Genomic DNA, 26,904 nt, shown 5'->3' with positions numbered 1-26,904 from the left:
AAAAACAACAGCAGGCAGTGTGCAAAAACAACAACAGGCAATGTGCAAAACAACATAAGGTAACAGGCAATGTGCAAAACAACATCAGATGTGCAATAACATGCATCAACAGAATGAAATAAAAGGATAGAAAATTATGGGGAGTGAGCTTTTTGACATGTAAGGTAGAGGTAGATTTCAATGTGTGTTTGAGTATTTGGCAAGAGAGAAGGCACTGTGAGGTTCAGATCATAGGTGAGAGAGGCTGGGAGTTTAGTAGTTTGATAGCGCGGGGGTAAAAATGGTCTCTGAGTCTGGTAGTCCGGGCCCGAATGCTCCGGTACCGTTTTCCAGATATTAGAGGGTCATACAGTCTGTAGCTGGGGTGTGTGGGGTCTTTGATAATGCTTAGAGCTTTCCTCAAGCACCGTCTTTCATAAATGTCCTGTATAGATGGGAGGGCAACCCCAGTGATGGACTGGGCAGTTTTCACCACCCGCTGTAGGGCTTTGCAGTCGGCAATACTGCAGTTGCCATACCTGCACTGTGATGCAACCTGTCAGTGTGCTTTCTTCAGTGCATCTGTAAGAGTTAGTGAGGATCTGGGGACATACTGTATCTTAGCCTTCTTCAACCATCTTAAGAAGTACAGGCGCTGCTGCACTTTCTTGATCAGACAGGTGGCGTTGAGAGACCATGTGAGGTCCTCAGTGATATGGACCCCAAGGAATTTGAAGTTACTGACCCTTTCCACTTCAGTCACGTTGATATGGATAGGGGCATGTCCGTTTTGCAGTTTCCTGACATCAATGATCAAGGAGGTTGACTCCTTGGTTTTGCTGATGTTGAGGGTGAGGTTGTTGTCCTCACACCACATTGTAAGGAGATTGACCTCCTCCCTCTAGGCCCTCTCATCATTGTCTGTGATCAGACCTACAACTGTGGTGTCATCGGCAAACTTGATGATGGGGTTGGTGTTGTGTTTGGCCTTACAGTCGTGGGTGTAGAAGGAGGAGAGTAATGGACTAAGCACACACCCCTGGGGGACCTCAGTGTTCAAAGTTAGTGTGCCAGAGGTGTGGTTTCCAAGCCTGACAGTCTGAGGTCTGCCAGTCAGAAAGTCCCGAATCCAGTTGCAGAGGGTGGTGTTGAGACCGAGTGCACTGAGTTTCTTGACTAGTCTCTCTGGAATGATAGTGTTAAAAGCTGAGCTGAAGTCGATGAATAGTAGTCTTGCGTATGTAAGGTGCAATAACTGAGCAGTCCCTGCACACCAGTGAAACATTGTGCACAGGGTGGTAAAGCAGACAATATGACAGCATCTTTCGTTATCACAGTTGGTGGCAATGGTATTTTTTCACTCTAAAGATACCAGAGTAATGCATTCACTACTCTTTGCCTTGGTCTCCCATATTTCTTTTCTATTTTTACCCTGTTGTAAGATCTGCATTTACAGTATATAGCACCTTTCAGACAGAGGGGGACTCCAGTCATCCACCACTGAAGTGCAGCCGGGTCAGGCCCACTGCACAGCAGATCAGGTGGCAAAGACAGAAACTGCTTCACTAGTTGCATTATGGGAGGAATTTAGGTAGGCCAGGTTGTACAAATCCACTCAGGGCACCAAGTAACCTCGGTTTAACATCCCAAGGATGACAGGGGGCCTTTGTTTACAAATGCAGGTACAAAAGGTAGAGCACCACCTACTGGTCTAATGACCCCATTTGTAGAAGCAAGCTGGATTTCCTTAGAGGACTCCCATCTCAGCAGTGACCAGGCCCAGCCTTGCTTAGATCAAACTGTAAGATGATCAAGATCATTGCCATCTTACCTTCATCCTGCTCTACTGTGTTCATCCTGAAATCCACTGCGCTCGTGTTACTTTATAACACCTGTCATAAATAGCGGGAGGTGTCTATTTTTGGGGTGTTTGCTCGTCCAGTTTCCCTGGCTGGTTCTGTGCACCACACTGGCGTCGGGTGTTGATTTCACCTTTGTTGACACGGAGAGATGAGTCCTGCCCCGTTTCTCTTTCTCCCTCCTCCGTGTGCTGCCGGGAATTTTATTCCCTCCCATTGCTTCGCGGGTTGAATTGAAATGAAAAGTGTCAAGCAGGATGTGAAAATTGGGACATCACAATGCTTCAGTAATTAACGTGAGGAGTAAAAAAAAAGAGAGAAAAAAGGTGTTAAAACATATTTTGCTGCTGGATTCCCTGTTGGGGCGGAGATATATTAATGGAAACTACAAAAATGAGCCCTTTTTAAAGGACCCCAGTTCTCCTCTCCCTGTAGTCTGTTTGAACTGTATTTCAGGAAGACTGTGGACGTTTAAGCAGGAAAGAAGGGGTGTGGGGTGTGGCAGGTTCCTCGCTTTGCAGAGGGGTGTTAGAAAGTTTTATGGAGCAGTTTTAGAGATGCAGTATGGAGAAGCCAACCAAGCTGGTGAGACATAGGTGTGGAAAACAAAAATAATGTTCCTGACTTCAAAAGACTTCTGGGATTTTAAGATGGCTGAAGTTCTAGTTTTAGTGTTATTGCCGTGCCAGCTGTCGAAAAAAGATGCGCTGCCTATCAATAGGAACATGTTTCCCCTTTAAAGAGAAATGAAGGGGATTTGTGATGCAGAAGCCATGAGGTAGAAATGAGAGCGATATAGTTTTACACTGTGGTAAAGAGAGAGACGCGTTTCTGACATTGGTTTCATTTATTTCCTTGTTTTTCCAAAACAAAATCCAAAAATGTAAAATAACATTTTGCCCACCCACAAACAAAAAAATGTCTTCTTCCCTAACAGTACTGGCCTTCGGGTTCCTGCCTGAAACACAGCATGCCCGTCTCCTAAAGACACGTTAAAGGATACAGTTATTCATTTCAGAACACGCCTTCACAGCAGCGGGGTCAGTTTTAAAACATCTCAGGGAAGTCAGCTTCTTTCTGAAGGCTGTTTGTGTCAGGGACGTTTCTAGCAGCCCAAAGTCCATGTCCATGAAGCACAGGGTCTGAGAGCACACACTCACCCTGACTGGGTCGCTAGTCCACTGCAGAGCAGCAGAGGAAAGGGGAATTCAAAACACACAATCAAAATTTGATCTGTCACGAACAGTTCTTTCTGGGCCCTATGCAGACAACACAATCCGGAGTAGTGAGGAAACACTGGGGGAAAAGTCGTGCAGGAGACGGGAATGGAGACAGGGGGCGTGGCCTTGGTGCGCTGGTGTCCAGGGGGAGTGAGTCCGGGGCAAACAATCCAGGAAGAAATCCAAACGGGGAATCCAATACACAAGAATAAGGCCATGACCAAGCGATCCATCCAGGAGATTAAAAATTGGAACTGGGTTGGGACCAGCGGTGGGAAACGGAACAGAAAGTTAAAAGCATAACGGAGCCCGACGCATCAGGACCTGGGCTCACATGAACTGGGAGTCAATGTAGAGCCCTGATTATAGTCTGCGTCTGGCTTTTAAGGGGGAACTGAAAAGGGGCTGGAATAAGGAACAGGTGCGGGGAATGAGGCAGAACGAGGAAGGGCTGGAGCGCCCTTAAGAGGAGAGGTAGCGATCGTGACATGATCATTCAGACACCTGAGCATATGATTTGATATAATTAAATTAGGTGCTAATTGTCTGTTTCTTGTACAAATGGTGATGCAGACACATTAATACAGTGAAAGACACTAAAATGGGTACTACACTGAGTTAGTATAATCTTCTTCCTGTCTTCCTGGTGTCCTTTGCTGTTGATGGTTTGAAGAACCGTCCAGTGGGTTTTGTCTTCAAGGGGCCTGTCCTAATTCAACACAGTATTCATGTACTGTACATTGGGAACAGTGCATGTTATACGACAAATTCCTAATACAAGAAATTGCATATGCCCAGTAAAGTGATCTTAGATATGTTTGTTTGAATCCCATCTGTTTACACAAAATAAGGAAACAGACTTATCCGGCTCCTAGCGCTGGTGTAAATCCATACGTGCTAAAATGCTTGATTTGTTTTATTGCTAAAATGATATCTGGACAGTGTAAACAAGATGCAGGAAATTAATAAACATGTCCAGAGAGGACTCTGATCCGCACGAGTGCTGACAGCCCTGATCACCCAGCTGATGTAGATTCCACAGTCTCTATGTAATTAAATAATACATATTATGTGTTCCATGATACTGAAGGTTGCAGCTGAAGGTGTGTGTGGTCCTGATCCATTTTGTGCTTGGGATTTTGCTAAAAATGTGTGATCACTGTACTGATATAAAAGGTGGTACTTCTAGGTATTTTTACAGCTGGTTCTAAGTAGAATCCCTGCAATAAATTTGGGCAACAAATGATTTGATTCTACAAAACACGATAGAAAATACTTTGAAATTGCAACATTTTGGAATATATTAGCTACTAGTATTCTAAGTACAAGTGTCACTGCTTGCTAAATCAAGATGTGATTAGGGTCAGGGTCATTGAACTTAACAGTGAACTGATCCCTGAGTTTCAGTCTTCTAATGCAGAACACTTTGAGCAGCAGTAGAAGCTGAAGGGACTGTACAAACAGCAGTAGGGAAGAAAGCTGTGCGTCTTACTCATGGAACAGCAAAGCTCTCTCTCTGCGCCTGTGTCTTTCTCTTTGGGTCTCAGGATCTCGCAGAAGATAAGATGCATTTTCTGCACATTTTGCTTCGATTTGGCTCTCTGTGTAGGTCTCTCATAAAGGATCTGTCTAAAATATGCCTAGAAGGATCAGATTCCAATATTCTATGTATATGTTATAAATGCTGAGAAAGAAACTTAAGCGGTTTGTACCTGGTTTTCATCCAGCAGGAGCGAGACGAAAGGGGATCATAAGATTTGGGTGCTATTCTATATATACAGTATGCGTGGAGAAGAGCATGAAACAGGCTTTGGTAGCGCACAGTAGAGAAAGATGCTAACCCAGTTTCTGTCTGGACTGGAGAGCTGGAGAGCTGCCCGAGGTGCAGACAGGGAAAAAGGCAGAGAGGCCAGTGATTTCTCCAGGGGGGCTGTCAAACTGGGGCAGGGGAACAGGACACACCTGCATCATATGCAGGGGGGCATGATTCCTTGAATTTGGACTCAGGGCTTATTTGCATGGCTACTGCTTCTAGCATCCCCACCTAGTTTCTCTCTCTGAGTCTCGACATTGTAGAAGAACGAATTGCTGAAGACAGCGCTCTGCTTGTTGTTTATATGCATGGATTTACTCCTGTTTCCAAATGATTTGCCGCCCAATGAGGTGATTCCAGTTTTTCAGTACAGCAAAACCGTAAATATTAATTACGACGGCCATCACCATCGTGGTGCTCTCATCCTGTTCAGGAAAAAAAAAACTTTGCCTCTTTTTATTCTTTAAAAGGCTAAATCGGTGCTTGGCTTCAACCTCTTCCCTTTTTACCCTGAGGGCTGAACAGCTCTCGGCCTGTCGGTCTCAGGGCGCAGACAGCAGCCCGGCTCAGTACATATCAGCCCCTGAGAGCGGTCCGATCTGTCCGATCTCTCCGTCGTTTAGCGCCAGATGTACAGTATGATAGTGATTTCATTCCTACTTCTCTTAGCATGACACACAAATTGAGACGGCACTGTCTGCCAGCACCCCTGGAACTTGACTTGATTTTTAATGCTGTTCAACTAGAATTCTCAGCAGTCTTTTTATAGCATGATTTATTTTTTTAATGAATTGCTCTGTCTTGTAAGCCACAATACCTCTAGGGAGAAAATGTGTATATTTGCTCTTGCAAACATGGGTCTCATCACACTATATCTGAATCAAAGTTATTTTTTTATTATCAACATAAATGTTGAGAGTAAATTAATTTTCTAAAGGCTTCATATTTGTTAGTGTTCAATCCCCTAGGCTTTACTTTCTCTTAGCGAAAGACAGATGGGATATTTTGGTGAATAGCATTGAGATGCAGTACAGGGAGCCAAAATGTGGTACAAAAGATCAGAATTGAAATGCTCCCCTCTCATTCCATGTTAATTGAAGTGTAATATATACCATGTGGTGTCACAACCACATTGTTGGACCACAAAACATAGGCGGAAAATTGTATGCAATGTTTTGTTTGGTGGATAACAATAACTGAAACCTTGAGTGACTCCAAGCACAAATTCATTGAGCACAGGGAGAAGACCGAGATGGTTTCCCATTTTATAGCAGTAGTGAAACAGGAGAGCAGTATAGTTGATATTTTGAAATGTATATCATCTGTCTGTGCACATCCCCTCTCAGGAAAGTTGCAGGCTTTAGTTTTCCAGAACCAGGGGGTATATTTGCATTAAATAACATATGTTATCTTGTTAAAAACTTGACATGGGAAGGAACGACACAGCAATAGGAGTTCTGCACATTTCTGTACTCTTGGGCTTCTGTAGAGAATAGGCAGGACACTTGGAGTTCACCGTCTCCAAGGCAACCACAGAAACTGACATTCCTTTCAAAGCAACTTTCCGACTCCTCTTGTAGACATCTTCTTCACAAGAAATATTTTTATTCTACAGCACCCTTCGCGTGAATGCCTTTGATTTCCTCAAGCATAGCACTCACCCAGGTTAGACCGTTCAGCTGGAACACGTCGGCGGTCCTCAGACAATTCTCTCTGTGGACAAATCAATCCCTTGCGCACCACGAGAGCTGAGTGACCACAGCTCGTTTCTGAACACATGTGCAGTTTTAATTAAAGCTCCTGATTTTTCCAGCTCAGTTCAACATTCGCGTCCTCCATCGTGGCAACACCTGAAGAAACAGCTGCCAGTTTTTTTCTTATACCTTATTTTAATGGAATGACAGTGGAAAAATGGCTACTTCTGAACACCATGGGTTCATCCTGTTCACTCCACAACTGTGCGCAGCCCCTTATGGTAAGCATCGACTGTGCTGTGCTTGTGTCTTGTTTGCCTCCCGACACAACAGACGGCAATACAGCAAAACAAGCTCTCAGGAAGTGTAGAAGAAACAGCCTGAGAAAAAGAGCTGTGAATGAAAAATGTAAATGTGCTGTGAAAGGCTTAGTAAGTAGAGGTAAGGAGTTCCTCAGCATGCTGGGAGGTCCAACTTCCACTCCCTGCAGAGCAGACGTGGGAATAGTGACTCAAAGACATGAGTATGTTCTTCAGATAAACCTAGTGAGGCTTTGGCAGCCATGTTATAATCAAAAAAAGATCAGTTGGAAAAAACAACAACGAGGTACATTTCAAGACTTCGCGGAACATTCTACACTGCCCGGATAAAAGAATTGAAAAATGTTTGGCTTGAGCAAGGAAGACTAAGAAGCAACTGGATTCGGGTATTTGAGGTCCTCAGACATTACTGAGAGTGAAACATGAGTCAGGGGACTGAGACCAGGAGGTGTGAGAGGATTTCTTCACGTTCTCACTTACGTCACTGCAAGCCTGCAGGAGCTGGGGAGGAACCAGTGGTCACCTCTACCCAGCCAGCTGAGAAAACCCCTGGGCTAACAGGTGGCTAGTGGCGAGACCTGGGCTCGAACCGGCAACATCAGGACCACATGCTTCAACATGGACTCCTCCTCACAGACAGTATCTCTGCTGAATGAGGCGCTCAGGAGCCACAAAGAGCCCACTTCCTGCCTTTCCTCTCCCAGTCCCTACCTGGGATCCCTGCACCTCTAGCAACGCCTGGCAAGCTGTGTGGTTTACAGGAAGCAGATCTCACACCCACGTGGCTGTTAACGGTCTGTGGGAACAGGCCCAGCAGTTCTGAGCTGCAGAAGAACAGGCCTGTTTTTAAGGTCCGGGGGGATTGAGACAACCCACTCACTCTAAATACAGCTCCACACAGGCCACCTGCAACCCCCTCAGTCCGGCTTTCAGCTCCGACACTGCTGTTCCGGCAGTTTCCTTGGAAATACCGGGTTTTGTCTGCTTTGCCTTATTTTCTGGTTCGGTATTATCAATGTAGCGCAGCCCTGACATATTTTAATAAGCATTCGATGGAAACAATTACTGTCCCCTTTCACACAGTAGACCAGGAGTCAGTGGTTCCGGATCTTGGCTGTATGTTTGGATAGTCTAAGCAGCCCTGTTCCTCTTCCTCTGCTGAACTTGCTCACCATTTAAAGTTCCTTTAACACCCTACAAAAAATGGACAATAAGCATCAACATCATCTAGAGATGCACTGTGCAAGTGTGGTGCTGCACAGTCTGAACATTTACTGCACCAACCCATTTTATATCTTTGTGTGGCGTTAGATAAGATTGTTATTGTCCATTGAGGGACATTGTTTATGGACACACAGCACTCCTGTACATTTAAATAGAATGCAAACCCCCAAAAAAGAAGAAAAGAAAAACATTGCACATCACTCTATTGCACATGTATAACACATAACAACACATAACATGTATAACGCATCACAAAACATATTGCACCCAAGTGGGTTGTAAGAGTCAAAACTGTGCTGATCCTTGACATTTGCGGTGACAGCTTTCATGCATAGTGGAGCAAAAGAATGTTTGTATCTGTTCGACTTACATTTGGGAACCCTAAAACATTTGCCAGAAGGGAGAAGTTGATATTCAGAATTGAGGATGTAGGAAGGAGCTGATATAATTTTTCCTGCCTGTTTGATTATGGATTTTTCAAAGACTGTCCGCAGGGAGGGATGCTATCTCACTCCCATGACCTTCAAAGCTGTCTGGATGAGGCAGGTAATTTGTGATTTAAAATGAACTGATAGATGACCAAACCACACTGTAATACCATATCTGATAATGCTCTTGATTACAGCATGATAAAAGAGTATGATCAAGTATGATTAAGCACAGATAAAAACCATGATAGAAAGATGCATCCAATTGTCTTTAGCAAGATGTACAGACATCTTTCCAGACATTGGAATCAGGGCCAGATTTTGGTGCTCGTAGGCCCTGGGCACTCTGATTTGTGCAAAAAGAGGAGTAAACACCAGTTGAAACACGTCAATTGACATGATGCACTTTAAACTATTCTAATACTAAACCTCGTGATTGATGGAGCGAGTCAAGCTACTTCGATACTTCTAGTTTCCAGAACAGCCGCTAGGTAGCGCGTGATTATTGATTTAGAGCACCTAGAGTCGATCGCAAGCACGTTGCTTCAGCTTGCTTTTCATTAATCACTAGTGTTTCCCTCCTTCGTAGGCCCTAAACGTTCCTGGTTCCTAGGCACTGTAGGCACAGTGTAAAATCCGGTACTGATTGGAAGAAGAGCCTGTGACAGGAACAACACTTGTTCTGAGACATACAGATACAGTAACTCAAAGACTATGCACGGCCTAATCCAAGCAAATATTTCAGCTTCATTGTGTTTTCTGACAAGTCTGTCTCTTCAGCTTCTGCCACACAGTCAAAATTATTTATTATGGCATTTTTTTCTTTGTGCGGTTAAAAAGAAAATGTCATCATCAGAACATTTTTTTATTGAATGAACATTGCCATTAATTATTCAGGCAAACCTGAATGCATCATTCATGGGGGTTAATGTGGGACTTGGAAAGAGTTGGAGTTCTTTAGCTTAGCTAACTTTGCTGTTTTGGTCCCGGCAGGATCTTCTTCATAAAAAGATGGAACACTGGTGCTAAGTTTAATGTGCTTTAAGCCAGTGGCTCTCAACTTTTGAAGTACAGTGCAACCCTTTCAGTTAAAACAAAACCCACAGCCCCCCCCCCACTCTGCCCAGTATATGGGCTAATAATTTTATGAGATTGAAGGTAGTATGATCTACATTCACATTTGAAGTTTATTTTTATTGAAGAGTTTGCCTCAAACATTATCAGTAAGCTCTGACGCTGCTTGATTTCTACAAGTTTTGAAATTCTCACTAGCACAGCACAAGTCACTTTCAGCATCAAGTCTGTAGCGGTTCTTATTTTTCATTATTGAAAGTGCAGAAAAAATTGGTTTTGAAGATTTTGCTGGTTAGTAGCAAATACAAGGCAGTGACAAAAACACAGAAATTTGGGAGAAGCTCTATTAGAAGGAGAGTCTTATGTTTCGCTTAAAAGTGGCTCTAGAAAAGTTTGTCTTATAGTCAGAAATATTTAGTGCGTATTTCGAATTAAATGTGTATAAAAAGCTCTGACACCCCTCTTTGGATCCTTATATGCCTATTCCAACTTCCACTCTCCGCAGAGCAGACGTGGGAACAGCGAATCAAAGACATGAGTAGGTTCTCCAGATCTTTGGGAGCCACGTTATAAAAAAAAGGTGTTCTGGAATCGGTTGAAAAAAACCCACCAACGAATCCAACCAAAAATCAAAACCTGGATCAGGCGAGAGGATTAGGATGGGAATGCACAGCACAGTGTTGCACAACAGTTAAATCCATTTCAGGTTTTCCAAGCTGCGGGTTTAATTACACATTATACCAACAAGGCAGATAAAGAATGTTTTAAGCATATGCCCTCAATGTGCTCATGCTTCTCAATGCAGATGTCTCAAAATACGTTAAGCGTGCAACACTTTACGTAGCACTTGGAAATCAATGGAATAGCTCTTATTCTGATCCCTGATTTGGGGGGAAGGGTTCACTGAATTGCTTCTTGGCACACAGCTGCTAGCTATGGTGATGGCTCCGATACAGATTATTACAGAGTAGTCACAGCAGAGACATTATTTTTTACACTTTCTAAGAGAATTACAATGAACATAAGAAAAATAAATGAAAAATGAAACTAAGGAAAAAAAGAAAAACAGGTACAGTCACAGTTTATAGTGTAATTATATACTGTAAAATGGCTTAGGAGTATATACTGAGCTCCTCTTTTAAACCTAATGCTCTCAAAGGCACAAAGGTTCAAGTCACTTATTAGTAAGTCTGCCTTCATCCAGTGCGTGTTCCTGGGTTCACTCTTTCCCCAGTGCTGCACCCAGAGATAAGATGGGAGACCTGTGTTGAAATGTGACCACGTATTGTCTGTTGTGTTTGGGTACAATAGGTGGCTCGTGGATTTTTGCTGTTGTTCTTTTTCTCGGGATTCGGGAGTGCCTTTTCCCGCATGGATTTGCTTTCGGAAGTGGTGGATGACACTCGGCGTGTGCTGGCTTCCAGGACGGAGCCGGTTGTTTCTGTTTTGACTGCTACTGCCGTGCGCTCGTCCTGGGAACCAGGAGCATGGATCTGCTTGAAGTGAGCCGGATCAATAGCTTACAATCAGCTGTGAATTAAAGCATCTGTTAACCCTCCTTTCCATTCTGTCTTATTATTTTTACATAACTTGTGTTCCCATTCTTACCATGTTGCTCTTGCAAGCACACCTGGCTTGATATCTTTACATATGTCCAAAGCATTAAAGCTTTGTGTCAGGGGATGGCTGTAAGACAGGATTGGGAGGATTATTAATAACCCCAAGAGAAAATATTGACATGATTTTTCAGATATACAAAGACCAAGAGTCCTCGATACTCAGCGCGATTGCAGTATATCAAAAGAAAGCACTCAGAACTACTGCTGTATAGAGGTTTTTTAATGGCATGGACATCTTATCAGTCACATAAATGCTGTTTTTTCTGTACTGATGTCATTCTGTTACTGCTGCAGTGCCTGTGTTTACAGCCTTTAGTGTTTAGCTTTTAAACAGCTGCCCTGGATTCTCTAATCTTTGCATTTAATTACTAACGGTCTTCAAGGCTATTGTGCATCTCCAGCTGCTGTGCAAGCCTTTAGGTGCTCTTAAAACGCATTTAGGGCTCTTAAAAGCAGTCGTGTTCTGTTGCTCAACTGCACTTCCATTAAGGCTTGCAAACTCTGAATGTATATTTCATGAACACGTATTGCACTTCATTCCCTTTCTCCTGATGTAGATGGTTGCGGTCATCCAAGCTGTTCTCTGAATGTTTACACACAGGCACGCAGACTTCGCCGGAGAAAGACCATGTGAAGTATGACTGTATATAGGTGCTAACATGATGCATACACATATTTACAGCAGAGGTAGAGTGGAGAATAGCTCATTTTCCTTTGTTTTTGCACATGTACCCATTTTCATTTAGGACAGATCCTTTTACTTAGCCTGTTCTGACAGACCAGTGGGAGGTATTGACAAATACTGTGTCAAAGGCTATAGCAGGGCTGCTCTGGTCCCTGAGAGCCACTATCCTGCTGCTCTTGGGAGTACTCCTCCATATGTACCTGCAACGTACTTTTCTCAATCACATCGTCACTCTCGGGAGCTACATCAAGGTTTTCTTTTATAAATGGTGGAATCATATCTTTCTAGATATTTTAAGAAAGGAAAACATAGCACACCTTTTTCTAATAGAAATTCTTTTGGTCTCTCCTTTCTCAGCCTGAAACCCGTGTCTTCCTGGCTGTAATTGCAAGCCTCTTAATGAGCCCAGAGGAGTGGCTAACTCCACGCAGAGCCTCTCCAGACTGCTCCTTTCCCTCTGAGTGCTAATTACTCAGTCAGGCCAAGTGTGATTCATTATCGAGGGTTTTTTCTCATGAATAATTGCTTTTCTCTCAGCGCCACCTCTCACTACATCCCAGGGGCATTTCAAGTTTTCTTGGGTCGGTCAGTATTTCATCTGAATAATAATCACAAAGCGCAAAATAGATTTTTTTTCACTTCACCTGGAGATGATGTTACACTTCAGTGTTTTGGCCAACACCTCAGGAGTGTTCAGAGTGCCAGTATGGCCGGGGTCCAGGAATCCAAATAAAATAATTCGGCTGAGCACTAGAGCTGGGGTTGCCAGCTCTGCTCCTTGGGCACTGCCATCCAGCTGGTTTTCTTTCTCTTCAAATTGTCTGCAGCATGGAAAAGGGATAAACTGATGCAGTTAAGGGCGGCGAGGTGGCTCTGTGGCTAAGGACCTGTGCCTGTGGCTGGAAGGTTGCCAGTTCGAATCCTGCAGAGGCAGAGGAATCCTACTATGTTGGGCCCCTGAGCAAGGCCCTTAACCCTAACTGCTCCGGGGGCACAGTACAATGGCTGGCCCTGCACTCTGACCCTAAGCTTCTCTCTTTATCTGAGCAAGCTGGGGTATGTGAAAAGACAAATTCCTAATACAAGAAATTGTATAGGACTAATAATGTGATGTTATGTTAAACCTTAATTACTGTAGCTTAATGGAACACTTCTCCCAGGTGAATAGCTCTTCAGGTCTTTAAGCGACCCAGACCCCCCACCACAGGCAGATCATAAGGCAGTTAACCTGCAAGGATGGTTCGGGCTGACGTCCTTGTAATCCAGGCTCCACAGGGTAATGACAGGGCGAAATTTCCAGGAGTGAGTCTCATGTCTGCGCATTCTTTCCTTTCAGATTTTGGCAGGAGAGCTGTCTTTGTTCTTCATGAAGTCGGAGAGTGCTCGAGAGAAGACCATTGTGACGGGAGACTGCTGCTACTTCAACCCCCTTCTGCGCAGAATCGTGCGCTTTCTTGGTATGCTGGACAGTTTTCTCACAGCCAGGGCGCAACAACAGGCCGTCAGCTTGCCGGGAGCCTGACGGTTTCCCGTACTGCTCACCTATAGTCTCCAATCCTGTGACGGCCTGCCTGAAAACTCCCTAAAGTTTCAGCATTTATTGAGTTTGAGGGCATTGCACAGAGCAGATGTTACCTTTGCTACTTGAAAAAACATAAGTGTTTAATACTAAAGGCAACAGGGATGTCCAGTTCCTCCAGGAAGAGCCTCCTGTTCCAGTTCTTCTGGGCAGTGATTGAGAACAGGGGGCTCTTCTTTACTACTTTACTTCATTTGCCCATTGTGTAAAACAAAATGAATCCTGTCTGAAGAATGTTGAATCACTGCATGACTTTTCCATTTCCACATGTGATGACTCTGCTATTTAAGTGCTCATTTCGCTGAAAGAAAAGTTCATCTTTGACAACTCAAGGGATGTACCTAGCCACGCAGCTGAAGCCTGTACTGTGGCTTCCTTCAAGAAACAGCTCGATGAGATCCTCTATCCTCTGATCAGTTAACTATGAACTACCAAATGGGCCAGATGTGTCGATTGCCCTTCTTGAAACCGATCTTATGTTCTGATCTGAAAAATCTGCCTCTTTTAGCTTAGGTCCTTGGTTACCCATAGGAAGAGTCTGAACTAAAAAGTTGTGCCTGTGAATTCTCCTGCCACTGAGCACTCCGGTGCATCGCCCAAACAATGCATGAGGACTGACTGCAAGGCTGACCTCAGCATCCTGGAGAGCCACCTCAGCCCTCACCTAAGCCAGACTGACAGGGAGAGGTTTCGTCACACACACAGAAGATGTTAGGAGGGAACACTGTAACATTGGCTCAAAAGTGGGAAATGACGACAGCTTTCCAGAACACTCGGTTCTTTGTTCGTGCATATCGGAACCCCTGGAATGAAAACCCAATGCCGAGAAAATAGAGTCTTTCTGATTCAGGATCTGTCTGGTGTTCATTAACGGCTGAGGTCTCGAACCCTGGAACTGGAACACTACAGTGCTGTCAGGTTGTTGTTTTTTTTAGGGATGGGAGTTGTAAATTGGTTTGGGATTGGAGGAAACTTGAGGGACTTTTAACCTGCAAGGGTAAAGGTTGAAAGGTTAAAGGTCATCCCAGGAGGGGAAATGGGAATCGAAGGAAGGAATCTGGCCACACTGCTCCAGTGGGGACAACTGATCTCAGGGCGTCTTTAAGAAACGGAAAAAAGAAAAACGCCCCTTCCTTGCCGATTAGCAGCCGGTGATCATAATGCGGCCTGACATGTGCTGAGAACTTCTCTCACTCTGCTTCTGTGCGTCAGCAAGTGGAGTGGAGCTGGGGAAGGTTTCTGTGTCAGCGCTCCCAGAACACAGAGAACAGAAGTGTCAGAACATTTGTCACATAAATAGCACATGTGCCGCGCAAAGCCTGCCCTTTCTCGTAGGATCTGCTTCTATAAAACAGAAGGAACTGGCTTGAACGGCAGCTCTGATGAGAAAGCAGAATGCTGTGAAGTTTGGTTTGGTTTTGTTGACTCTTTTAAAGGCCTTTTCTTCTCATCCAACCGTTATTTGCCCCCAGTTGAATGCACAGTGTGTGTTTCCAGGTTCGCCCTTCCTCCAGTGGGCGTCAGAGCCTGGTGCTACACAGGGTTGTATTCTCTCCTCCCTCTTGTCCCTTGCACTAAGGGCCTTGTTTTCTTCTCACGCCAGTCTGGATTCAGCTGCCTGACAGCTGCTGGGATGATTTTTATAAACGTGTACTGCGGTACGCTGTGATAAGAGGTCAATTGCAGTCAAGTCCAGTGAAACAATGATAAAGCAGAGGTCATTCAGAGAGACGCAGCGGAGCATGATCCAAATTGGGCAGGCAAGGCAAGTGGTACAAGTGGAGAAACAGCAAATATACCGCGCGGGTCTACATGATCTTTCCTGATGGAGTTCAACCCAAATCATGTATCCTAACCTCTCCACGACTCTTCCTTCTTCCTCCCTCCTCTCTTTTCTGGCAGGGGTTTACTCTTTCGGCCTCTTCACGACTACCATTTTTGCCAACGCCGGGCAGGTGGTCACGGGCAACCAGACGCCCCACTTCCTGTCTGCCTGCCGCCCCAACTACACGGCCCTGGGGTGCCAGTCCGCCCTGCAGTACATCACCGAGCGGCGGGCGTGCACCGGTAACCCCCTCGTCATCGCCTCTGCCCGAAAATCCTTCCCCTCCAAGGACGCTGCCCTGAGCGTGTACTCGGCTGTCTACACTGTGGTAGGTGTCTGTCCCGCTTGCACTGATAAGAGATCAGATCAGATCACTTTATTGGCCATATACAATTTCTTGCATTAGGAATTTGTCTTTTCGCATACCCCAGCTTGCTCTCCATGAGACACACAGACAGGGAGAGAAGCTTGGGGTCAGAGCGCAGGGTCAGCTATTTGTACAGCACCCCTGGAGCAGTTGGGGTTAAGGGCCTTGCTCAGGGGGCAATGGAGTAGGATTCCTCTGCTGGCTAGGGGATTTGAACTGGCAACCTTCCAGCCACAGGCACAGATCCTTAGCCACAGTGCCTCCCCTCCGCACTGCCAGCCTGCTGTACTGCTTCTCATATTTTCTTCCTTGTAATTAGCTTGTAATTAGCTTTTAATCACTGTATGTGATCTGGTTTTCCTGTAGTCAGCAGTGCAAAGGAATTGACCACATAGCTACTCCGAATGTTGGTGGTGTTAGTTAGTTATTTTGTATTTATTTGGCTCTTCGAGCCTGCCTGAGAGGTGAGGTCAGGATTTGAGACAAAATTGAGTTGGTGCATTTTGAGCAGAACTGAAAGTGCCTGGGAATCCAGAATCAGAACCTGTTAATATGACTGACTGCTCTTTTCAGGGCTTTTTGAGGATATTTCTCACATGAGGCATCTGTGATGCATGGAATGAAAGAACCAAGTCTGCAAGGAACACTAAATTTAAAATGGCTCATTTAAAGATCTCTGAGTTGGTTATGTGGGTGTATAAACATTGGACAGTCAAGATTGAAGAGCTTCGTGTTTGGAGAGACATCCACATATTTCATGTGCTTTTAAGACCTTTCAAAGTTGAGTTCTTCCTGTCGAAATTGTCTACTTAAGAACTAGGTGGACCCAGTGATCTGCATTTAAAAGGTGTCTTTACACCAGTAGGCTCTATCACAAATCTATTCTTTTTTTCTATAATGAAATGTACTCTGCATACTGGAATTTACCTCTCAATTGAGCAGACTTAAAGATCTACTACCCCAGAAATACAATTCACAAGGAAAATGTCTTGTCGCTTCTCCATTTAGATTTGTTTAAGAGATATAGTGAAGTGAATATAGTGAAGATACTGTCTGTCCAATGTGTACAAATATGATTTTGAATTGCTTTATGTCTCTGCCATGTGCTTTTGTGATAAATCTGCTTAGTGCTATCTCAGTGCTGAGTCCATGGAAAGAAAACTTTATCCTGACAACACCAAGGGTTGTGGGATACAAGCTGTCTGGCCATGTTGTTGAATCCGATTCCCTGGCATACTTTAAGAAACAGCTGGGCTACAGCCTCAGATCAGTAGTCAATTAGCTACCAAACAAGCAAGTCGGGCCAACGGGACTCCTGCAGCCTTTCTTTTGCCTTGCAAAGGGGGGTCCCTGTGATGCAGCAGATGAACCTGAAGCGGAGCTCAGCTCATTCAGCACGTAAACCCTCCAGAAACAAAGAAAACTCTCAGTTTCCGAAGCAGTTAGTGAGATCAGCGGCACCTGTAGTGAGCTAATCTCTCTCGCTATAAAAGAGAACGAAGAGAGTCTAGGCCCAGGGAGGTAGAACGGTACAGTCTCGGATGAGACCCCACAAAGGCTACTTTATAAGTCTGCTCAAGTCTGTTCTTACAGACTGTTGTCATACTGTAGGGCCTCGGGCCAAACAGGATCGGCCAGTCGTTTAACAATATATTTAAAGATCTGATCAGGAAAGTGAAACAGCAAAAGCTGAGGACCAAACCTGGGTAGGAAGAATAAAAACTATTAAATAGACACTGCAGAAGCTGTCACTTCCTCCATACAAGAGGGACTACAGATTTATGTACACGGATGCCCCACAACCACACCAGCTGACCGGAGAGCCTGCTATAGCCCCCCAGGCACACCAGGGAGAGCTTCCTGATCTGTCTCTCCCTGCCGTTCCAGATGTACGTGACACTGGTGTTCACAGCCAAGGGCACCCGGCTGGCGAAGCCCACGGTGTGCCTGACCCTGCTGTCCCTGGCTGTGCTGGTGGGAGTGGTGCGGGTGGCTGAGTACCGCAACCACTGGTCAGACGTCCTGGCTGGGTATCTCACCGGGGGAGCCATCGCGGCATTCCTGGTAGGCCTGGGGTGGTGGTGGGGGACGGAATATGGGTGGGAAGTGTGTGATCATCCCTCCTCTTAGAATTAGTTTTTATAGCCCTAATCGCTTCTTCCAGTCAGCGTAGCAAACCCACTTCCAAAGACTGCTCGTTGTTACTTCACTTCAGACCCTTTCTCGGCTGTAATTCTGACAAGCTCTTCCCAACCCCAGGAAACATTTCCCTCATTCTTCACACTTCTGTCACACTCTGGCAGAGTGCTTCTCGCAAGGGCTAGGTGCTTCTGGCATTTTACAGTCACTCTGTTCATGGGTTGGGAAAGTGCGTGTGTGAGGATGTGTCAGTGAAGTCACCATAAGAAACCTTTAGCGTGGTATATACCAAGGTAAAAGCGGCAGGAAGTGTAGTAAACACTAAAGAAATCAAGGTAAATCACAGAAGTTTGGGATTGGTTTATGAGATGGTACAGAATTACTGACAGTGCAGGATACTGTGGCACTTCAAAAGTGCACGATAAAAATCTTGGAAAACTGGGGTGAATGCTGAGACACTGCAAGGTCGCCAGAGTTAATAGGCTCTTGAGTGGCTCAGGCTGTCACAGAGCTTGCTCAAACAGGTTGAGCCATGTGGTCCAACGTAGCTAGTCTGGGCCTGTTTCACGCCACTAGCCACCTGGAACTGGTGCTCCCCACTCAGAGCTCCACCAAGCCAGGTTGGAGATAGTTACACAGCGCCCTCCCAGTACACTGGGCTCCCACAGGCACGTGCCCATCTCTGCCCTCCTCGAGTAAGCGCAGGACTCGTTACGCAAATGCTGAGTCTTAATGTGGCAATGCTAAATCGAGTGGAGAATAAAATATTATCACTGATTTCAAATTAAAAAAATGGCCCTGGTGAATTTTAGTTGTTCAGAAGAATGTGTGATGCTTTTAATCTAAAGCTGTTGCCTGAAAATATGTAAATAAACAGGAGATTGAGTGTGAATGAGATTGGGCTATCTGCTGTGTGTCAGGGGGCCGTGGCTTTGTTGTGCTTGTTCGTGATCGCCTGTTAAGACGGATAAGCGCCACTGCAGTTAATCAATTGACTGGATTAACCTCCTTCCTCTTGCCTCCCCGGGGGGTCAGGTGACGTGTGTGATCAACAACTTCCAGCAGACCCGGCCGGGCATGCCCCCGCCCCGCCCGCCGCGCCAGGAGCCTGTGGTTGGCATGCCCATGATGTCCCTGCCCTGCGTGGAGAGTCCACTCGAAAAGTTAAGTGGCCCTCAGGTAAGGGGCTGTGGGGGAGTGAGGCAGGGATCTTCACAATTACCCACCCCTCCCTACTGTCCCCCTCTCCCCGGAAACCCCCACACCCCCCCAGCACGCCTGCTGTCTTCTCAGCCAACCCTCACCTCCTCCCACTACCTGATTCTCGACCCCACTGGCCCCGAGCAGCACAAGCCCCAGACACACAAGAGCAGGGCTAAGCTGACACAACCAGGCTGGGTTTCTGGTTAGCCCGCTGTTACCTAAGATGATCAGCTGTTTACTTATTTTTATAAAAATACATAATGGCCATTTGTTTAAAAAACAAGTGAGGACAAGAAGATGTGCTCCTCTGACACACCCTCCTGTCAGAGTCACTCTTCGTCTTGAACCCTTGGGCCAGAAAGCTTGTACTTTGAGCTAATGCCTTTACAGGTTACCAAATGAGGTGCTGCAGATCATTCAATCAGGCACTCAGATCAAATTGTCAGAGGGCTCAGCTAGCTCATTCAAAGTGCAGATCCATCGTCTGCACTGGGAGCCTTGTCTGTGTTATTAGCCAGATCTCACTGGGATTCTCTTGAGTCAGCCAAGGTGTCACCAATTCTGATGACAGCAAGTCACACTGCGCTTGTCCAACCAGCACTGGCTCTTCTGTCCTCACAGCATTGCTAAATGATAAATGGCTCTTGTGAGACAGGTGTGGCACAGATGTGCTCTCACAGGTCCCAATTGACTGGCACAGAGAAGTGGTACTGTACATCGAGTGGAAATCCTGGTTGAAATCCCTAAATTGCTGGGCATAAATTATAACATAACTAGAATTCCAAAATATTTGTTTTTTTTTATTCAGACTTGCATGGTCCAACATGAATGTTAGAACAAAGCTCCATCACTTATCCATTTAGCCCCCTGCTGTTGAAAGCTGGAGGGCACTAATGTGTGTTTGGAGAAATAAATGTTTTAGTGTTACTGCTGGTGTAGCCTGGGTTCTTTGTTTCAGGCTTAACGTGATCTTTCTCTGTACAATATCTGTGTCCATAGACTGTCATAGACTATATAGACAAGCAAGCCCATGTACTGTATGTGTTAATGCGGTGTTTCTCAGCTTTCTGTCCTTGAAACTCCATTGTCTTTCCTGGGGGTGTTTATTCAGGATTCCATTGTTCTATTTTATGCATTTGAGTGCAGAAAAAGCTCCTGGGACTGAGCAGGGTTTGGATTAGTCCTTATCATTGGCACATAAAAGAAGAAATGGGATTCTTGCATCTGTAAAGGCTGCAGAATAGCTCTCAGCCTTCCTTGAAAATCGCATCATCTGGTTGTCAAGGATGCTGTAGGCTGGAGTGCTCATAGTGTCCAATATTAAAACAAGTGCCCAGAAACTGAAGGATAATTGTCCCCTCTTCTCACAGCACTTCTGTTGCCTTGTAATAAAGGTCTGGGTCTGTCCCTGAGTCTGTACCCAGTTCTGTATGATGCACAAGGCCCAGCTAGCAGCTACTGCTGTGCTTCTGTCTGCTCAGAGGGATCTCATCTCTGTGTCTCGCTGCTTGTGCTGATGTGGTGGGGCTCTGGAAATTAGAGTGTGTTTTGTGTTAGAATCAAGAAGCATCACTAACGTTGCTCCGTCCTCTCTCTCTGTTTGTTTCTCTCCTTTAGACTCAGCGAGCTCCATTCTCAGAGATCACATGACCATCAGCCATACCTGTTCCCCGCCACGCCCGATGTCCTCATCCCATCACGCTCCATTTCCAGCGAAGTCTAGACCACCCGACCCTTCCCCGCTGCGCCGCCCACCCCTCTGGCCGCCCGCCCCTGTACCGGTCCTACTCCACGCAGGTCTAGACCACGCCCTGCAGTGCCCCTGCACCCCTGCCCTTGAAGGTGAGCCCCTGTCCTGCAAACACAGACCACAGCCTAACCATGAGCTTCAAGGGGCTGCTGTGCACCTGAAACAACAAAGACTCGCCGTGTGTCCCCAACCAAGCACCCAGTTCACCTGTCCAGCGTGGGAACTGTGATGCAAAAGCAGTTTGTTTTATCTCACTGTCAAGCACTCTGAATGCTGGGTCTCCAGTCGAGGCTCGTGTGGCACCTGCAGGCTTTGACAGCCGTAGTTCTGAGCCCGCTGTGGCTCTTTGTGTGCAAGTCTTGTAAAAAACCTCAACGTCACTGAACACTTGACGCTCTGTCAGTGAAAGTTCCTCCTCTTCCGACACATGTCAGTCTAAAAATCGCACCCTCCTGCAACTGCCAAGGTCTAAAATCCTGCTGGGATGCAACATCAAGACTTGTTCCTGCCTCCTGACCAAGACTCACTGAGCATGGCTACTTCCCGTCTTTCATCCCAGATGTCACGTCAACCTTGCTTTTTTGACCCAGGATGACCCGAACTGAGCCCAGGATGGCTTGTTCTCCTTGACATAAAGAGTGATGACAAACTCAAACGACTGGGGTCACCCTGCAAAGACTGTCACACACTCCCTGCTCTGGATTACAAGCCTAGGTTTTCTCCTTTCTGCAAAACACTTCCCCCAGCTGCTGAACACAAACCATTTTCAGGACGGTCCAGAGGCAATGAAGTCCAGTACCACAGTCAGTGCTGTTTCACAAAGCCAGGGGAAAGTCTAAGCCTGCTCACTACTGGCAGATTAGTGCCCACTGCTCTTCAATGACTGACTTTTTCGCATCCTGCAGATTCCTGCTCAATTATTCATGCCTCCTCTTCCCCTGTCTCTTCAGTATCAGTCCTCTAAGATTCACACTGAAAGCTCTTGAAACTTGACGTGACCATCCCAATTGCCTGTCCTTCAGCTGATCCCGCAAATCAGGGAACAGAATGTAATCGCTCACTCCATTCCAGCTCCTTCTGATGAGAAATTTCTGCTTGGAATCTGATGCCGGATTTCACCCTGGGGAGTGCCCCTTTCTTCCTCTATCCCCAGAGAGAGGGGCTTCCCAGGTCTTCTGGCCTGGCCCATCGGGGCTGTCCATCGAGCTTTGCCATCGCATCTGTCTATCGGTCGTTTCCGTTACCTGCATTCCACTTTTCAGCCCTAAGGAGCAACTAGAGAGACTGATCTGTCATACATTTTCCAATTTAGACACCACTCCTGTGCACTTTGTAAATGCTGACACCTTGCTGAAGGCATGTTGCGGGTTTACCTTCAGAGACACTGCCAATGGGCAAGCCTACAAGTGGTCCCCGAAGTCTAAAATACTACACTTGGAATGAAAATCAAAGCAAATCGTGTCGAAACTTAGAGGTGTCCATGATTTGGGTTTGCACCATCAAAGTATGGCGCTCTTGGGTCTTGCTTAACTTAGTTATTTCCATTTTCAGACCATTTTGACTGAGACTCTGTCCCACACGGCTTCTGAATATTATCTCCCATTGCCAGGGCATGTTGGGCTCTGGGGAATGCAAGGCTTGTGTCCATAACCTTCCCTGGCCAGACCAATCCTCAGATCTCTGTCTTATGGGGAAGCCTATGAAAAAGTGAGATTGTACAGCTCAGTCCCACATGCTGTTATCCCATCCCAGCCTCGGGTGAGGAAGACCCTGCTAGAATTTGGGAATGGGATGGGATTGGGCCGCAGGTATTCCAAAATCTGGGCTGTGCATGACCCCCATCCCATTCCAATTGTGCTTCGCTGCTCATACAGGGCCATCACCTTGGTTCTAATATTTTGCCCGGTGTGTGTGTTGTTCCTTCCCACCCACCACATCCCCCGTGACTGCTTGGAACTCCTAGAGCACCATACACAGACAAGGCGTACCGCGATGCTGCCGCACACAAGCTTACATTGCGAGCCATCTCCAGTGTGTTCTGTATCACAAGCATTTCGGAAGCGTCTGGACTTGTCGCCCATCCCCACTTGTCACCTCTCGGCCTCGCTGACACGCAGTGGAAAGCGTTCCCTACCACCTGCAGTGGCTGAGCCCTCGCCGGTCCTTCTGCAAGCATCAGTGCGAGCCAGCGTTTCCTATCCCTACGCCATGCATCTTGTTGGGCGACCGGCCCCCGTTGGCCCTCGAAGAAGGAGAACCCCGCACTCCTGCTCCCCCAGAGCAGACACTGCGAAGCCCAGACAGTGCCAGTGTTCCTAAATCAGAGCTCCAGCTCAACCTTGCCCGTCTTGGCTCACTGTAATTATACCTCTCGCACTTGGAAGTTATCGGCTGTAGCTCAGTTCAGCTTATCTTTCCTATCTATATTTTCCCATGTTTGTTTCAATCCCAGATACACCTGTGTACATCAGTATATTGTGGATTACTTATTTAACTGAACACCTCACATAACTCTACTAGTTGTAATTTAACTACAGGCTACAGTATCTCTGTATTTGTACTTGTAAATTCAGCTAACAATGCTGTTATTGTGGTTGGCTTTGTAATCGAGCCAGGGAGTGGCTGTCGATACTCGGATGAATTGATGTGTTGGGACGTACACTGCAGTTTCAGTTCCTCAAGCCGTCTTATCTGGTCAGTCATAGTGGTGAAGGTATCAATGGAACAATGGAAAGATACTACTCGTTTGCGGTCAGTCCATTATTAATAATCTGACGTACCACATCTTTAACATCTGCATCTGGTGCTTGGTCCTTCAGCACAGTGGCACTTGGGCATTCTTCCTGTTGGTCAGTGGATCATGGGGGACAGAGCTTCGTGAGGGAGGAGCCTGTGTTCTATAGCTAACTGTGGTGAAGTACAGTCTCCAAGGAGCTTTTACCATGGCAACAAGTGTCAGCTGATTTAACTTGCTTCCCCATAGTTCCACCAAGCTTTCACTGTGCACCACAACACTGCACAAGACTACAACAATACCCTATTTATTTTTCATACGCGAGATGTTTCTAAGGAAACTGCAATGCTACTTTTTGTGCATGCTGTGTGCTGTGGTGGATCAGACTGTTTTCGTACTCTGCTGTGGTAAAGTACAGTGAAAGAGTGAAGCAAAGGTCAATTAAAAGAAAAGAAATCCAGATCTGCCTTTGTATTTTAACCACAAAATGCATGAATAGATAGAGAGCAGGCAGCGTTTCACTGGCCAGATGTTGAAACACATCTGTTGTGACTCTGCATATCACAAACATGTGGGAGGGGGACAGAAAAGCAATAGTGCGCTTATTTCAGCTTTTAGAAAGGGGAAAACACGAATCACACAAATGTAACCCTTAAAAAATCTGACGACAAAGGTAAATTGTAGTTTTCTCACCCACCCATGCCTCCATTTCCTAACCACTTTATTCAGTACAGGGTTGCTGGGGAGCCAGAGCCTATCCCAGCAAGCAGCGGGGTCAAGACAGGGTATAGCCTGGACAGGATGCCAGCCCATTGGAGGACACACACAGACATAAATACAAAGATATGCTCACACCAGGGCCAGTTCTCCCAGAAACCAATTAAACTACCAGTATGTATTTGGACAGTGGGTGAAACCCACACAAACACAGGGAGAACATACAGACTCCACACAGACAGCACCCCAGGTCTGGAACCGAACCCAGGGCCCCAGTGCTGCAGGTCAGCAATCCCAACCACTGTGCCACTGTTGCTGTCATGCTCAGACACCCTTTATCTCCCAGCTACTGGGATGAATGAGTGTTGAGCATTCTTAGAACAATACAAATAAGTGGGGTCGTGTTCTGACAATTGTGGTATAAATGAATACTTCTTCTGCTTGAGGAATTAATGAATGACATTGTCTCAGATACAAGGTGATCTGTTTCTATAACGGTAGGCACTTATATACACTGCAGAGACATTAAACACGTCACAGATGAACACTGGAGCCTTCAGCACATACAGTATTGCATTTGTGATTGGCTTATATTCACATGATCAGTGTAATGTGAAGAATGTTCCTAGTATTGGTCTGCCAAGTCAGGGTTGCACAGTAGCATCTGACAGTGTATCGCAATAGCTTCATGGAGATTTGAGGTTTTCCGATCGGGATTCTGTCGATCCCTGATGTGTGTTCCTGGTTAAATCCTCGGCGGTGGGATCAGACTTGGAAAAATGAAAAATGAAAAAATGGGCACCTGCTGCAATAGTCTGCTGAATTTAAATAAAGTTTTTTTTTATTGCTTAGAGGGAGAAAAGCAGGAAGGAAATCAAGTGACTTTAAGTCTTTTCTAAGTTCTCCCAAACCTAATTGCAGGTACGCCTGTAATAAAGGACAAAACGATTATGTGCAAAAAATGAGGGATAAGAGTTAATGAACCACATTAAATTACAAGGAGGATTTGTGTTTTCTGTAAGTGGGGGGACTTTATATATTGTTTATATATTTATTCCAAAGTGAAGTATTTAATTTAATTACTGTATGTAGCCTTCACAACTGTAATTTTTCTGGATCTTTTTTCGCACTCCTCCATCCTTCTTCTCCTGCTTTTCTAAAGGGTACATTTCCCCAAATTGCCTGGACATTTCACTTTGCCCTTTTTTGTTTAAAGTTTTGCATATAGGACTTGTCTGTGCTGAACAGAAAATCGCTTGTAAATAGGTTTAAACAACTGACAAGGCGAGCAGTTGAGAGCACATTGCCTGTAGTCGCCTATTGAAGAAGGGAAGACTGTAAACCAAACATGCCATTGTTAGGCTTTCCAGAATGTGGGTGGAACTGATTCCAGCGTGATGTTGTGGCATTGACATGCATGTCCTAGATTCCAGTCTGTACAGTTCTGTAGAATTAAAAAAAAAAATGTTTCCTTTGTAGTGACAGCATATGCTAGATTCACATCGGCGGTGCACAGAACTGTTCTTTTATTTCCAAAGTTTAAAAGGTGCCAAATTCGCATCTGGGTGGTTGTGTTTTCAGCCTGGCTGTTCCAGATGTGTGACAAACCGACGTGTCAGCGTTTCGGTGCAGTCACTTCCTATAGCCCTTTTCCCACGTTAAGACTGGAAATCGGACACGCTCTGACAGCGTTACAATTTCTACGATTGCAAATTTCTCTTACAATTTCTCCTGCCTTGCGTCTGAGGTCTTTGGCACCCTCGCCACCTTTCCCTGTCTTTTAAATGGCTTTGATAGGGTCGTCACAGTCCCAAGCACCTGACTTTTGTGCTGGGAATGAGTCCCAATGCTGTGTTTCCCCACTGACTCTTCCACACCTGTGGCCACCTGTAAGGCTGTAAGCAGTACATGGTTTACTCTCTCCATTCAAAACCCACCCTGCTCCATCTGGAGCAGTCTGGCTCAGGGAACGGCAAGCGGGTGCTGTTTCTCCAGATCGCTCCCCGGTGGCCTTTTCCATCTCTTTACGCTGCTAGAATCAGTCCCTGAAGAGGCAAAATACGACCCCACCTGGAAGGGCGTTCTGTAAGATAAGATCAGATCACTTTATTGGCCATATGCAATTTCTTGCATTAGGAATTTGTCTTTTCGCATTTCCCAACTTGCTCTCCACGAGACACACAGCCAGGGAGAAAAGCTTGGGGTCAGAGCACAGGGCCATTTATACAGCACCCCTGGAACAACTGGGGTTAAGGGCCTTGCTCAGGGGCCCAATAGAGTAGGATTCCTCTGCCGGCCACAGGATACAAACCGGCAACCTTCCAGCCACAGGCACAGATCCTTAGCCACAGAGCCGCACCGCACCGCACCGCCCAAAACTAGGGTTCAGCATGCACCGTATGTGCTGAATCCTAATTTTCTTTGGGAGGGGCGATCGAGAACAAGTATTCTTTTTGTTTGAAAAGAGGCTTGCGTTCCCGGGGAAAAAAAAAAAACGTTTCGATTTTGATGTGCAAAACACATCCTCTCTTCTCATTGGTTTGGAAATTGCCGCCGGATAAACAGAAGGTGAGCTCAGTTAACGCTGAATGCAACTGGCTACCTTTAGGTCCTGCAGTCCGTCCCTCCTGACCTGTTCAGACAGAGGATTATGACCTCAGTCGTTTCCCTCTCAG

General features: G+C 45.8%; 1 protein-coding gene across 3 annotated transcripts in view; it reads left to right on the top strand.

The window, feature by feature from the left end:
• The window catches only part of plppr2a (phospholipid phosphatase related 2a), a 55,916-nt gene extending 29,374 nt beyond the window's left edge, over nucleotides 1–26,542 (top strand). For 2 of the 3 annotated variants that reach the window (XM_069195856.1, XM_069195853.1), the window contains 5 exons: nucleotides 13,252–13,372; nucleotides 15,397–15,647; nucleotides 17,574–17,750; nucleotides 18,861–18,988; nucleotides 20,646–26,542. In XM_069195856.1, coding sequence (XP_069051957.1) covers nucleotides 13,252–13,372; nucleotides 15,397–15,647; nucleotides 17,574–17,750; nucleotides 18,861–18,988; nucleotides 20,646–20,751 — 783 coding nt within the window. In that variant the 3' untranslated portion in view covers nucleotides 20,752–26,542. Of the gene's footprint in view, nucleotides 1–13,251; nucleotides 13,373–15,396; nucleotides 15,648–17,573; nucleotides 17,751–18,860; nucleotides 19,005–20,645 lie in introns of all 3 variants that reach the window. The other variant, XM_069195855.1, reaches the window with a different exon arrangement.
• The last annotated feature ends 362 nt before the right edge of the window (nucleotides 26,543–26,904 follow it).

Source organism: Lepisosteus oculatus, chromosome 11, assembly GCF_040954835.1.
Source record: "Lepisosteus oculatus isolate fLepOcu1 chromosome 11, fLepOcu1.hap2, whole genome shotgun sequence".
NCBI classification, from domain to species: domain Eukaryota; kingdom Metazoa; phylum Chordata; class Actinopteri; order Semionotiformes; family Lepisosteidae; genus Lepisosteus; species Lepisosteus oculatus.
This window is presented reverse-complemented; position numbering and strand designations above follow the sequence as displayed.